This window comes from Castor canadensis, chromosome X, assembly GCF_047511655.1.
Source record: "Castor canadensis chromosome X, mCasCan1.hap1v2, whole genome shotgun sequence".
Taxonomy (NCBI): domain Eukaryota; kingdom Metazoa; phylum Chordata; class Mammalia; order Rodentia; family Castoridae; genus Castor; species Castor canadensis.
The window spans coordinates 141,379,300-141,394,165 of NC_133405.1; the positions used below are offsets into that span (position 1 = coordinate 141,379,300).

Below are 14,866 nucleotides of genomic sequence, written 5' to 3' on the forward strand. Positions count from 1 at the left end.
GAAAGGACTTTTCTCTCATTTGGTGGAGGAGGTGCAGAGGTTTAAAGGGTACTCAATTCATTTAGCCAAACTGTATCACAGTCCAGGCTTTGCACATGCAGACCACTGTCAGTGCCAGTGTAGGTGCTGATGAGGTGAAACCTGAATGTCGAATTCTCCTAGGTACTGAGAACACTTTCTGCCTGCAGACTTTTTATCGGAGGGCTGTCTGATAGCCACATGTGAAAAACAGAGCCAACACACTCAATGTGAGTTAGTCATTGAGTCTTTCTTTTTTTTTTTTTTCTTTTTTTAACAGTGGTTTGGGAGTGAGTTTTTCTTGAGGCATGCTAAACCGAGGTAAACAAAACCTTGTAATGCATTAGCCTGTCTCCTTGACAAGGTGGTCTGTGCCCTGTATGTTACATGTGCACTTTATGATGTCTCACCCAGCCTCTTTGACTAGATTAGAGTTTGGGGAGGGAGGGCTGTAGGTTCTGCATGGTTGTTGGATGCTTCTGTGATTAAACTGCTTTTTGATTAAGTCTTGCTACTTGCCTTTGACTTAGCAGGAATGTGAAATGATTTGTGTTTCTTACTTAGTACAAGTTGTCCTTCATATACAATATGTTTTCTTGGCATAGAAAATTAATCAGTTGAATTGAAGAATAGCAAAAATAAGTCCAGAGAGGGTGACCTAGCCTGTTCTTTCATGTGCCCCAGACAGGCCTGGGACTTTGGAAAATTCAGCCTCTTAATAAGTAACAAGACTGTATCCGTCAGCAGCCCATTGAAGGGCATCTTGTTATTGTTTGATCTCTTTTGTGAGAGCTTGAATTCCCTCTTTCCCCTTCCCTCCTCCTCTCAGAGACCTGCTAATCTTCCCACGTAACCTACCTATCTCTCTTCCCTGTCACTGTGGTTGACCCCAGTATGATTATTTACTCAGTGTTTAAAGAAGTGTTGTGGGACAGGCAGTGCAGGGGATGGTTGCAGTTACCAGACTCTTGAGGGGCTTCCTTCAGCAGTGTTGATGCGGTGGGCATGGTGGCTGAAGCCTGTAATCCTACCTACTTGGGAGGCGGAGAGCCAGAGAATTCCGGTTTGAGGACAGCCAGTATAAGAGGCTCAGGACACCCCATCTCAACCAGTGGCTGGGTGCAGTGGTACGTACCTGTCATCCTAGCTACTTGGGAGAGCACAAATGGGAGGATGGCAGTCCATGTCAACCCAGGCATGAAAGTGATAGCCTATTGCAAAAGTAACTAACACAGAGGGTTGGGGACATGGCTCAAGTGGTAGATCGCCCATCCATCCACTGAGGATGCGGTAGCACATGCGAGGCCCTGACTTCCATTTCCAGTGCTTCCCCGCCGACCCCCGAGGAAAAAAAAAAAAAAGAATGTTGAGCATGCTCTGATTCTCCAGTAACATTCATTGACACAGTGACCTCAGTTTATGAATAGCAGTTTTGGAATGCTGCCCAGTTTTTCCTGGTGGATCCTTTTGTGTTTGGGGTTTTCTTTATGTATTTGAAGAGATCATATGTGCATGTGTGTGCGTGTGCGTGTGTGTGTGTGTGTGTGTTGTACAAAAGGGTTTCATTGTGATATTTCTATATAGGCACATAATGTGCTTTGATCAAATTCATTCCATCTTGCTTTCTTAGCCTCTCACTTCAATTATAATTTATCTCCTTCTTCACCCTTTTCTCTTCCCCTTCACATTGTTCCCCTCACCACCTAACATTCCCCCTTCTTTGTTCATGTCCTTGTTTTTGTTCTTTTTATTTTAAGTCTATTTACGCATATGAGAAAAAATGTGATACCTGTCTGGGTTGTTTTGCTTGGCACGATGATTGGTAGTTCCATCCGTTTACCTGTACACAGTATAATTTTATTCTGTTTTTTTGGCAGTAGTGGAGTTTGTTTTTTATTTTTTTGGTAGGCCTGGGGTTCGAACTCAGTTCTTTGCACGCTTGCAAAGCAGTTTCTCTACTGCTCGAACCACTCTTCAGTCCATTTTGCTACGGTTAGTTTTGGAGAACTTTTTGCCCCAGCTGACTGACCTGTAACCATGATTGTCCTGATCTTGGCCTTCCAAGTAGCTAGAATCACAGGGGTGAGCCAAGCCACACTGGAGTGAAGGTTTACACTCATGCTGGCTAGGCAGGTGATCTACCAGTAGAGACATGGGAAGCTAAACACAGGGATACTAGAATTAAAGTGGCCTCACAAACCAAGCGAAGAGAAGAGAGGGATCACATAGATAAAGTCTTGCACCAGCAACCAACAGATGTCTCCATAAATACAGCAGAAACATACAGGGTGAGATGAGAGATTCTTCAATGAATTGTGCTGGCAAAACTGGATGTCAGCATGCATCAGATTGAAATTTGACAGGTACGCTGCATCTTCTCAAAAAAAAAAAAAAAGAACTTAAACGGATGAAAGACCTCAATGTAATACCTGGAACTCTATAGCTACTTGAAGAAGACATAGGGGGATAACTTCAGGACCTTGGAATAGGCAGTGATATTTTGGAAAAAAAAAACAAAAACAAAACAACCCAAAACACAGGAAACAAAAGCAAAAATTGACAAATGAGCTTACAACAAACTTCAAAGCTTCTGCACAGCAAACAATTGACACAGTGAGTTAGTTTAGTTTTTTCAGGGACCTCCATTCTGATTTTCATAGTGAGGTGAGATGAAAGTTTAGTGTGATTTTTTGATTGCATTTCCTTTATGGCTAAGTGCATTGAAAGTTCCAGCCTCCCTCCCTCCCTGCCTTCCCCTCTCTTCCCTCCTTTTCCCCTCTCTTCCCTCCCTTCCTCCCTCCCTCCCGCTACTTGTACTTCTTTTGAGAACTGTCTATTCAGTTCACTTGCTAGCTTATTAATTGCGTTATTCCTTCTCAGTCCTGTGTCAGATGAGTAAGTGGGAAAGATCTGCTGTTTGTTGGCTGTCTCTTCATTCTGGCTATCATTGTTTGCTTGACTACAGAGTTTTCTCGTTTTGTTTTTTTTTTTTTTAAACTGATACTAAAGCTACAACAGTTTTGGTATATTTTATTTTTTATTGTTCTGCAGCTGTTTGGCTTGGGAGCACAGCAGTTCAGAAGCTAGTGGTCTATGCCAGAGTCCTGGAGATGGTGTCTCGAGGATTATTTTCCCAGGCTGGCTTTGAACCTGGATCCTCCTGATCTCAGCCTCCCAAGTAGCTGGGATTACAGGTGTGAGCCACTGGTGCCTCGCTTCCATTTGAATTCTTGAGAGCTTGTTTCTAGATTGTAGCAGTGGAGTGCAGCTACTCGTGTATCTTTGCCTGAAGAATGGGTCCCCTCTACTGGGGAAGGCCAGACCCTTTGACCAAGTGTGTAGCTTCAGGAGAGGCACGCATGGAGCACTGAGGAAGGAAAGGAACACCTGCCTAGCCAGCCAGATTAGCGATCAGTGCAGTGACAGATGTCACAGCCTGATTGCCCTCACAGCCACCCCTTTGAATTGCTTTTTGGGCATTTTATCCATAGACAGTTTTTGGTACGACTTACAGCTGTCATTTTGTTCATTGTCTTCTAGTTGATTTGAATAGTTTTTATTCTTGTTTGACATCTCTTGTTCATCTTGCTGTTTGATTGTTTATTGCAGGATAGCATTTTCTTTTCTCTCTCTCTCTTTCTCTCTTTCTTTTTTTCTTTCTTTTCTTTTTACTCTTTTTTCTTTCCTTGTTGGCAGTTTTTCTGTTTGACTTATTGGAGTATGGATTTCCAAGATTCCTGTTTCATTCTTTGTTACAGTCTTTGGATCTTGTTTTTAGTTTCCTTGATATTTGTTGCTGGAGAGTTACTTTGATAATCTCATTTTTACATGTTTCTTGCATTCCTGTGTTGAGATTTGTCCATCTGGTGCATAAGCCGTATTTCTTACTTTTACCAGTTGACCTTCCTATTGAGTGGGTTTTCTCCTGAAAACATGACTTGGGATTTTGATTTGTTATGCAGTGTTGGCTTTGATTCTTACTGGTCCCTGATTAGTGAAATTTGGCATAGCAAATACATACTGCAGCTTCAAAGACCCACTGTTCCTGTGCGACATCCAGGAGAGGAGATATTCTAGCAGTTCTGGTAGATGTGGTGCAGACAGCAGTTGGTATGGGTGTCTGGGTGCACCCTGTGTGGCTGCTGTTACAGTGGGTGTGTTTTAGCCCTATCATGTTACCTTAATTTCCCCAGGCACATTTGAGGCTAGCTCTTCAATTAGCAGGTGCCTGTGGCACTGGCAACACTACTATGGTTAATAGCAGTCTCAGGGATTCTCCTATGACCAAATCATTAGGGTTGGTCCCCAGATAGGGCATGGAGACCTGTGTGGCAGGAAATACAGCGCCCTCTTCCTGGTGTTCACATATAGTCCTGTTAGCCGCCCACGGTCAGAAACAGTGGCAGGAACTGTGTAGGTCAGTGGCAGCAGGAGTTGTGGTATTCTCTGCTGCTACCGTGGTAGTGGCCACCTGGGAGCAGGACCTCAAACAGAACCAGGCGTAGGTGAACTCAGCCCCTCTAGCTCTGTGCACTCAGCAGTGGGTCTACAGCCAGAGCAATAAGAGGGTCTCAGGTCTGCCTCCACAAGCTCAAGTGTGTTGGTAGTGATGGGAACCATGTCCTGTCAGGAACTGGCACCTGAGGGTGGTGCAGGGGGAGGGGCAAGGAGACCTTCAGTCTCCTTGATGCTACGTCTTGATGCTACATCTGCCTTCAGTTGTAGCATCAGCAGAAATCCACACGTAGCTGGCCATTCTCTTGGTCTCAGAGGGCAAGCCCACCATTTTTTCTGGTTCTCAAGGGTAGTGCCCTCCTTTTCCCTCCACGTTGTAATGTCTGTGGCCTACACTGCAGGACACCCAGGGAGTTAAAATTACTGTTGTGCTGCTAGGGTTTGTGAGGCAGCCTCCCCCCAGACAAGTGCATTGGAATGTCTGTGGAGTACAAGAGACTGGGGATATGCAGGGATTTTTCTTTTAAACTACTGGAGCAAACCAAATTTGGACAGTAGTCTCCTTCTTAAAATGGTTCCTGGGTGTAGCACCCTGGGGCTTCACGGGAAATTACGTGAAAATTCTTTTCAAGGCAAGGATGAGGTGTAGACTTCAGATTACTTATGTCAGTGGGTTGATGCCTGTGAGGTATTTGAATTTTCCGGTAGGTGAGACTGTGAACATCCACACTGATGAGAGTTTACTGGGACACTCATCCACTCACTTTCTCCGACAGAGGGGAGACTCCTTTCTCCCTAGGCTGTGGAATCGAGGTGGTAGATGATGAGGTATTTTGTTTCTCTTGTTAAACTGTTCCAGGACTCTCCATTTTAAAAGGTGCCAGTCTCTCCCTTGCTGATTTCTAGAGTTATGCCATGATCATTCACCTCAAGGGGTATAGTCATTTGTACCCCTTGACTGTTTGGTTTTGTGTGTGTGATGGAAGAGGTGAGTGCTGGTTGTCTGTTCAGCCATCTTGGATTACTCCCAATGTATTTCCTAATTTTCTCTGTACGTGTTCTGTCAATCACTGATAGTTGATCAGATAAGTACTCAACAATTATTGTCGAAGTGGCTATGCCCCTTCCATTCTCTGAGTTTTGCTTCATATGTTTTGGGGCCTTGTTGTTCAGTGCATGTACGTTCTTAATTGTTATATTTTCCTGATCATTATGAAAAAAACAATCACTTTTTTTATGTCTTAGATAAAATAACGTGTGACTACTCACTCAAGTTCTATTATGTTCTGTTATGTTTCACATTAGCATTATTTATCTTTTTATCCTTTTATTTTGTCCAGTTTGGACTTTTGAATTTAAAGTTTGACTCTATGGCTATCATATAGTTGTATCTTCTTTTCCTAAAAATTGAGTCTGCCTTTGCTTTGTGTTGTTTAATCCAGTCACATCATCGGTGGTGTTGATGTGGTTGGATTTCTACTTACCATTCTGTGATTTGCTTTCCGAATGTCTCATCTGTTTTGTTCCTTCTTGTTTTTTTTTCTTTGTAATAATTTATGTGTGTACTATCTTAATTTTGTTGTTGCTGTTGTTGTTTTTTAAAAACACTATATTTTGGCTTTACTTTCTTAGTGGCCAATATGGATTATGATACACATTTCAATTTGTCAAGCTTTACTTCATTTAAAAAGTTCCAAGATGGCGATGACAGACGTGCACCATAGTCTTGCATCTCCATGAATCTGAAGTAAAGCCTAAGGTATGTGACTACAAGGAAAGGTGGGCGATTTAGAAAGGGCTGCATTGGCACTGCTGTGAAACAGTGCTGGTGACCAGAGGAAATCAAGAAATACCAGAACAAACAAAAGGACTTTCTGTGTCTCCATGAACCTGAAACAGAATCATCAGGTTTGTGGTTGAGGGAGAGGACTGTGGTGAGGAAAAGTAAGGGAAGGCAACAGTAAGGCAGTGGACAGAATGCAGATGAAATTCAGAATTAATTGAATTTTGGACTTAGAAAAGAAGCAACGAACCCCAACACAGAGCTTTGACCAAAACACTATGAAAGGGGAGAGGTTACAGAAACAGCCTGAAAGAACGAGAGAAGTCTGGGTGCGGTGGCTCATGCCTGTAATACCATTTATTTGGCAGGCAAAGAAGATCTGGAGGATTGTGGTTCGAGAGCAGCTGTGGCAAAAGGTTAGTGAGATGCCATCTCAACAAATAGTCTTGAGTGTGAAGGAGGAGCACGCCTGTCACCTCAGCTATGTGGGAGGTGTGTGTAAGCAGGAGGATCACCGTCCAGGCCACCTGGGCCAGAAGGCGTGAGACCCTACCTGAAAAATAGTAAATGAGCAAAAGGGCTGGGGTTGTGGCTCAAGTGTTAGAGCGCTTGCCTAGCAAGTGCAAGGTCCTGAGTCCTGAGTTCAAAGCCTAGTCCTGGAAAAAAGGGAAACCAAAAAGGAATGGGAGAAAATTTTTTGCCAGCTATTAATTGGATAAGGGAATAGTATCCAATCCAGAATATAGAAAGAACACCAAGACATTAACAGAGAACAAGAAATAACCCGACTAATAAATGAGCAAGTGTATTGAACAGGCAGTTCTCAAAAGAAGAAGTACATATTGCCAGTAAATACAAGAAGGAATGTTAAACATCCTTGGTCATAAAGGATATGCAAATCAAAATGATTGGGATTTTATCTCACTTCATGGAAAACAAAAACAGACGCTGCTGTGGATGGGGACCAGGGAAGTAATACCAGTACATTTTGGTGGGAGTGTAAATTATTGAAGCCACTTTGGAAATCATGGGGTGGTTTGTCAAAAAACTAAAAAGAGAGCTAGCATATGATCCTGCTCCACCACTGCAGGGCATTTATCTGAAGGCATTGAAGTCAGCACACACTAGAGATACTGTGCGGACCTGTGCCACCCACCCTCCCCCCTCCTTTTTTTTTTTTTCTTCTCGGTACTGGCGTTTGAACTCGGCCCGCTAGGCAGGCAGTCCGCTGCAGGAGCCACACCCAGCAGCCCTGATTGTTTCTTTTCCTTTTTTTTTTTTTATATAAAACGTTTAATTTATTGGTCTCTCAGGAGAAATACTACAGCTGAGCCATTAATCTTGTAGCTTTATCAACATTAACTGGTGGATTATCAAGGAATCAGCTCTTTCTGCACAGGTTCAAGTAAAAGGCCTTTTGAAAAGTATGCAAATTCCTTCTGTATGTTTACGAAAGTTTTATTCATTCTGTTAACTTTTTTCATCATTCCCAATGTTTTATCTTCTTAAGATTCATGGTAGCTGGTTTTGTTTTGTTTTTAGCCTTAAAGTTTTTTTTTGGCTGGCTATGTGAACTACATTCCAGGACTTCTGCCCTCTTAGTTTGTTCTTGGCCATTGTCTTTAGTTGGAGTGAGGATTATGAAAATTCCTAATAGAAAAATTCATAATAGAAGCAAAAACCTGGAACCTGCCAAGGAATGGCACGTGGGTTTGAGCTGGTTCACTTGGCTTGCTGTCTAGTAAGGCTGCCTGAAGCCAAATGATTGATCTGGGTCAGAAAGGCACACAACCCACCCAGTCCGCCCTTAACCCCCGCGAGCTTTAACCCAGACCACCGAAAAATTCCATTAACCTCTCACCAGACCTTCAACCCCTGCATGCAGTAGCCCAGGCTCCAAGTGACACCATCATCAGCATGCTCCCGGGAAGTGATGGTTTCTTTGGATGTACAGAATATTTTAATGTGATGCCCGTCCCATTTGTCTGTACTTGTTTTTATTTCCTGAGCAGTTGGAGTCTTACGTGGAAGGTAGTTGCCAGGCTGGTGGTGTGGGTCAAGAGGCAAGAGTGCCTGGCTAGGAAGCATGGGGCCCTGAATTCAAACCCCAGTGCTACCCAAAAGAAAAAAAAAAAAAAAAGAAGGGGTTGCCTATGACCCTATGCTCAGGCATTTCTCCTGTGTTTTCCTATTGTAGTTTCAGGTTTTTGAGCCTTACATTGCAGTCTTTGATTCATTTTGAGTTGGTTTTTTGTACAGGGTGAGAGAGGGGTCTTGTTTCACTTTTAGATGTGCTGTTTTCCCAACACCATTTGTTGAAGAGGCTGTCTTTTTTTTCCAGTTTTCGCAAAGGGTTGCGCAACTTTGTTGAAAAGCAGATGGCTCTGGCAGTGTGGTCTTGTTTGTGGATCTTCTGGTGTGTTCCAATGGTCTGTGTCTCTTTTGGGGCCAGTACTATACTGTTAATGTTACTGTGGCTCTGTGATGTACTTTGAGGTCAGGTATTATGATACCTCAAGCGTCGCTCTTCTTGCTCAGGATCTGGTGGCTGTTTGGACTCTTTCATTCCCATGTGAATTGCAGGATTGATTTCAATTTCTGGGAATACTGCATGACATTGTGATTTTAATAAGGATTACACTGAATCTGCAGCTTGATTTTGACATGTAGCCTTTTTCACACTATTAAGTCTGCCCATCCATGAACATGGGTGTTCTTTCTATTTTCTAGTATCTTCTTTAATTTCTTGCCTCACTGCTTTGTAGTTTTCAGTGTAGAGCTCTTTCCCCTTTCTAGGTTGGGTCATTGCTACGTATTTAATTTTTTTGAGGCTTTTGTGAGTGGGATTGTTTTCCTGATTTGTTTTCTCAGCCTATTTATTATTGGTGTAAGCAAAAGCTACTGACATTTTTGCATTGAATTTTGTATCCTTCTACTTGGCAGAAAGTGTTAATTAAAAACTGAGAGCTTTTTGGTCTTATATTTGGGATCATACCATCTGCACATAGGGATAATTAGACATCTTTCCTACTTTCATCCCTTCTCTTTCTTTCTCTTGCCATATTGTTCTGGCTAAGAATTCAAGCACTATCTTTCCACAGTGGGAAGAATGAGCACCTTTCTTTCTCTCCTACCTGTAACGTGAGAGGACATGCTTTCTTTTTGTTGTTGTTGTTTGTTTGTTTGTTTTTCTTTTCTTCCATTTAGTGTGATGTTACCCCTTTATCGTGTTAAGGTATTTTCCTTCTGTTCCTAGTTTGTTGAGGACTTTTATCATAGAGGCATGGTGAGTTTTATCAAAGATTTTTTTTCTGTGCCTATTGAAGATGACTTTTTTTTTTTTTTTCTTTCTCGGTACCGGGCTTTGAACTCGGCTTCACGCTTGCGAGGCAGGCACTCTACCACTTGAGCCACTCCTCCAGCCTAAGGTGACATGATTTTTTTTTTGTTCTTTATTCTGTTTACATGCTGTATTACTCTTACTGAGTTGTGTATGTCAAAACCATCCTTGCGTCCCTGGGATTGAGGCCATCTTGATGACAGTGTATTCCGTTTGGAAGTATTTTGTTGAGAAGGTTTGCATCTGTGTTCAGCAAGGACGTTGGTCTCTGACTTACTTTGTTGTTGCTGTGACCTTATTCCCTGTGGGTATCAAGGTGACACTGGCTTCACGAATGAGTGTGGTAATGTTCCTTCCCTTTCTGTTTTATGGAATAACTTGAGGAGAAGTGGTCTTAGTTCCTCTTTAATGGTCTGGGTATAATTCTCAGCAGTAAATCCATCAAGTCCTAGGTTTCTTTGTTAGAAACTTCAATCTCATTGTTCACTGTAGAGCTGGTTAAGGTGATTTATATTGTCTTGGTACAATTTTGGTAGGTCACATTGCTCTAAAAATTTATGTATTCCTCCTATATCTTCCAGTGCACTGGAATGCAGGTTTTCAGTGTGCTCCCTAATGATCCTCTGAAGTTTGTTGGTATTTGTTGTGATGTCCCCCTTTTCATTTCTAATTTTATTAATTTGGGCCATTTCTCTCCTTCTTTGGGTTAGTTTGGCTACGGGTTTGTCTATCTAGTTTATCTTCTGAAAAGTTCAACTTTTGCTGCATTGACTGCATTATTTAAAAAATCTCCATTTCATTAAATTCCTGCCTTAATTTTATTACTTCTTTCCACGTTCTGATTTGAGTTTTTCTTGCTCTTGTTTTTCTGAGAGCTTGGAATATGTGGTTAGGTCCCTTACTTGAGATCTCTCCAATTTTTTAAATGTTGGCACGCCGAGGTATAAGGTTTCATCTTAGTGTTGCCTCTGTGGTGTCCCAAAAGTTCTGGTAAATTGTGTTTTCATTTTCACTTGATTTCTTTGATGACTGATCGTTCAAAAGTATAGGAGTTTGTATATTTTTTATAGCTTCTCTTGCTGTTAACTTGTAGTTTTATTGCATTGTGGTCTGGTAAAATACAGGATGTTATTTTAGCTTTCTTGTGTTTGTTAAGACTTGGTTTATGTTCCAAAATATGACCTATTTTGGAAAAACTTCCATGGGCTGCTGAGTAGAATATGTATGCTGTGGCTGCTGCGTGGAATATTTCTAGATGTCTGTTCTGTCCATATGATCTAGGGCATCATTTAATTCTGATCTCTAATTTTTTCTTTTTTTTTTTTTAGTCAGCATGACATGCATATTAATGAGAGTGGATATTGAAGTCACCCTGTCACTGTGTTGTGTTTTACCTGTGTTTTTATGTCCAGAAGTATTTGTTTTTTGAAATTAGGTACACTGACATTCAGTGTGCATCTTTTTTGTAAACAAATTCTTCACAAGTTGTTTTCTTTTTAATGCATCATTTCCTTTGTCAGTGTGAAGTGACGTTTATGAACCTTCTGGGTAATTTGGGTTTGAAGTTTGTTGTATCAGCTTGCCTTTGTTCTCCATGTGCTTTGCAATATCTTTTTCCATACTTTTGAGGCTGTGTTTGTTTTCCACTGCGGTGCCTTTCTTGTAGGCAACAATTGGTTGGGGCTTGTGTTTTAATCTAACCCACCAGTCTGTGACTTTTGATTGGAATACTGAAACCATTAATGTTTGGAGTTAATTTTGAAAGGTACGTAGTCATTTCTGCCACTTCGTTGTTTTGTAGCATTTGATTCTTTTCTCCTGCTCATTTGCTTATCTGCTTGTACAGTGAGCTTTATTCTGCCTTGTGTTTTTTGGCTGCATTTCTCTTTTTCATCTGTGTGTAGGGTTCCTTTAAGTATCTTCCTTAGTGGTCGTGAGCTCTTTTAGCTTTTCTTTGTCATTTCTCCTTCACTTATGCAGGACAGCTTAGCAGGTAGTCCCTTTCAGGGCTTGTAATGCATCATCCCATTCCCTTTGGGCTTTTAACACTTCTGTTGAGAAATGTGCTGTTTTCTGAAGGGTCTGCCTGTATATATAATGTGGTGCCTCTCGTGCTGCTTTCAAAATTTTTCCCTTCTACATAAGTAATGACTTAATTGTAGTATGAAATTGTGGGTGGTTTTTCTCTTCTTTTTTTTTTTTTTTAAACACTTGTCTGTTTATAATCCTAAAAGCCTCCTATACTCAGACGACCTGTCTTGTTCCCCAGATTTGTGAAGTTTCTGCTGTTACTTTGTGAATATGTGCTCTATACCTTTAGTTTGTACCTTGTGCCTCTTCTCCTCCTTCTATGCCCACAATTTGTAAGATCGGTCTTTCTTTCAGTGGTGTCCCAGAGGTTTTACCTGTCCCACTTGTACCTTTCAACTGTTTTCTTTGTCTGAATGTTTTAATCTTGTCTGTCTTTGCTTGAAGTCCTGGTATTTTTTTCTTTTTTTTTTAACCCCAGGAGCAGAATGTCCATATATATTGAGAAAAATGTCATAGAAGCAAAGTAAGCAGGTACGTTGGCCAAAAAAGATAGTAATATTTCCTGTATTGTATTTCTAGTGAAAATCTCTCGGACATAACCATAAACAAGCCCCTCTTTACCTAAAGCTTTAAAATAAGAATACTTTTCTTGTGTCTGTGTTGGAAGGAATCTTCTGTATGAATCTTGTAAGGACTGTTGAGTATTAGTACCAGACTTATTTTCTCTACTTCCAGCATCCTGTCTTCAAGCTGTGATATGCTGGATGTTCCGCCTTCAGTTTGATCCAGTTGATGATGAAGTTTTCCTTTGATTTTTGAGCTTTTCATTTTCAGATTGCAGCTTGATTTTTGTCAGGATGTGTATATTATTACTGAAGTCCTCTTTCTTTTCCTGCATTGTCTTCCTTGTTTTTCATCCAGCTGTTTATGTGTGTTGTCTTGGAATTTCATCCAGGTTCATATTCATGTCCTCATTAATTTTGTTTATCATTCTTGTAATCACTGTTTTGATTTCTTTCTCTGGGACATCATTCACTTCACTGTCATTAGTGTCCATTGGTGGGGAGCTGCTGACCCTTGGAGTGGTCATGTTGCATTGTTTTCTTTTTTTATTATTATTATTTTATTATTCATATCTGCATAGAAGGCTTGGGTCATTTCTCCCCCTGCCCCCACCCCCTCCCTTACCACCCACTGTGCCCCTCCTCTCCCCCCCAGCTCCTCAATACCCAGCAGAAACTATTTTGCCCTTATTTCTAATTTTGTTGTAGAGAGAGTATAAGCCATAATAGGAAGGAACAAGGCTTTTTGCTGGTTGAGATAAGGGTAGCTATACGGGGAGTTGACTCATTAATTTCCTGTGCGTGTGTGTTACCTTCTAGGTTAATTCTTTTTGATCTCACCTTTTCTCTAGTTCCTGGTCCCCTTTTCCTATTGGCCTCAGTTGCTTTTAAGGTATCTGCTTTAGTTTCTCTGCGTTAAGGGCAACAAATGCTAGCTAATCTTTTAGGTGTCTTGCCTATCCTCACCCCTCCCTTGTGTGCTCTCGCTTTTATCATGTGCTCAAAGTCCAATCCCCTTGTTGTGTTTGCCCTTGATCTAATGTCCGCATATGAGGGAGAACATATGATATTTGGTCTTTTGGGCCAGGCTAACCTCACTCAGAATGATGTTCTCCAATTCCATCCATTTACCAGCGAATGATAACATTTTGTTCTTCTTCATGGCTGCATAAAATTCCAGTGTTTATAGGTACCACATTTTCTTAATCCATTCGTCAGTGGTGGGGCATCTTGGCTGTTTCCATAACTTGGCTATTGTGAATAGTGCCGCAATAAACATGGGTGTGCAGGTGCCTCTGGAGTAACCTGTGTCACAGTCTTTTGGGTATATCCCCAAGAGTGGTATTGCTGGATCAAATGGTAGATCGATGTCCAGCTTTTTAAGTAGCCTCCAAATTTTTTTCCAGAGTGTTTGTACTAGTCTGCATTCCCACCAGCAGTGTAAGAGGGTTCCTTTTTCCCCGCATCCTCGCCAACACCTGTTGTTGGTGGTGTTGCTGATGATGGCTATTCTAACAGGGGTGAGGTGGAATCTTAGTGTGGTTTTAATTTGCATTTCCTTTATTGCTAGAGATGGTGAGCATTTTTTCATGTGTTTTCTGGCCATTTGAATTTCTTCTTCTGAGAAAGTTCTGTTTAGTTCACTTGCCCCTTTCTTTATTGGTTCATTAGTTCTGGGAGAATTTAGTTTTTTAAGTTCCCTATATATTCTGGTTATCAGTCCTTTGTCTGATGTGTTACTGGCAAATATTTTCTCCCACTCTGTGGGTGTTCTCTTCAGTTTAGAGACCATTTCTTTTGATGAACAGAAGCTTTTTAGCTTTATGAGGTCCATTTATCTATGCTATCTCTTAGTTGCTGCACTGCTGGGGTTTCGTTGAGAAAGGTCTTACCTATACCTACTAACTCCAGAGTATTTCCTACTCTTTCCTTTATCAACTTAAGAGTTTGTGGTCTGATATGAAGATCCTTGATCCATTTTGAGTTAATCTTGGTATAGGGTGATATACATGGATCTAGTTTCAGTGTTTTGCAGACTGCTAACGAGTTTTCCCAGCAGTTTTTGTTGAAGAGGCAGCTATTTCTCCATCGTGTATTTTTAGCTCCTTTGTCAAAGACAAATTGGTTATAGTTGTGTGGCTTCATATCTGGGTCCTCTATTCTGTTCCACTGGTCTTCATGTCTGTTTTTGTGCCAGTACCATGCTGTGTTTATTGTTATTGCTTTGTAATATAGTTTGAAGTCAGGTATCGTGATACCTCCAGTATTGTTCTTTTGACTGAGTATTGCCTTGGCTATTCGTGGCCTCTTGTGTTTCCATGTAAATGTCATGGTAGATTTTTCAATGTCTTTAATGAATGTCATTGGAATATTGATGGGAATTGCATTAAACATGTAGATTACTTTTGGGAGTATAGACATTTTTACTATGTTGATTCTACCAATCCATGAGCATGGGAGATCTCTCCACTTTCTATAGTCTTCCTCAATCTCTTTCTTCAGAAGTTTATAGTTTTCCTCGTAGAGGTCATTCACATCTTTTGTTTTCTATGTTGATTTTATTTCCTGGTACCTTGCTATAGCTATTGATGATGTCTAGAATCTTCTGAGTAGAGTTTTTTGGGTCTTTAAGGTATAGGATCATGTCATCTGCAAATAGGGATATCATGACAGTTT

General features: G+C 41.1%; 1 protein-coding gene and 1 pseudogene across 20 annotated transcripts in view; one reads left to right on the forward strand and one right to left on the reverse strand.

The window, feature by feature from the left end:
- Nucleotides 1–14,866, forward strand: part of LOC141419720 (uncharacterized) — a 79,031-nt gene that overhangs the window by 20,825 nt on the left and 43,340 nt on the right. For 12 of the 20 annotated variants that reach the window (XR_012444353.1, XR_012444354.1, XR_012444352.1 and 9 more), the window contains exon 8: nt 6,625–6,672. Coding sequence is in view for 8 of the 20 variants with exons in the window: in XM_074063196.1 (XP_073919297.1) it covers nt 6,625–6,672 (48 nt within the window). In the remaining 12 variants the exon portion in view is untranslated. Of the gene's footprint in view, nt 1–6,624; nt 6,673–9,649; nt 9,685–12,105; nt 12,159–14,866 lie in introns of all 20 variants that reach the window. The other 8 variants (XR_012444360.1, XM_074063201.1, XR_012444361.1 and 5 more) reach the window with 5 other exon arrangements.
- LOC109675944 (ribosomal biogenesis factor-like) lies at nt 7,578–7,873 on the reverse strand (annotated as a pseudogene).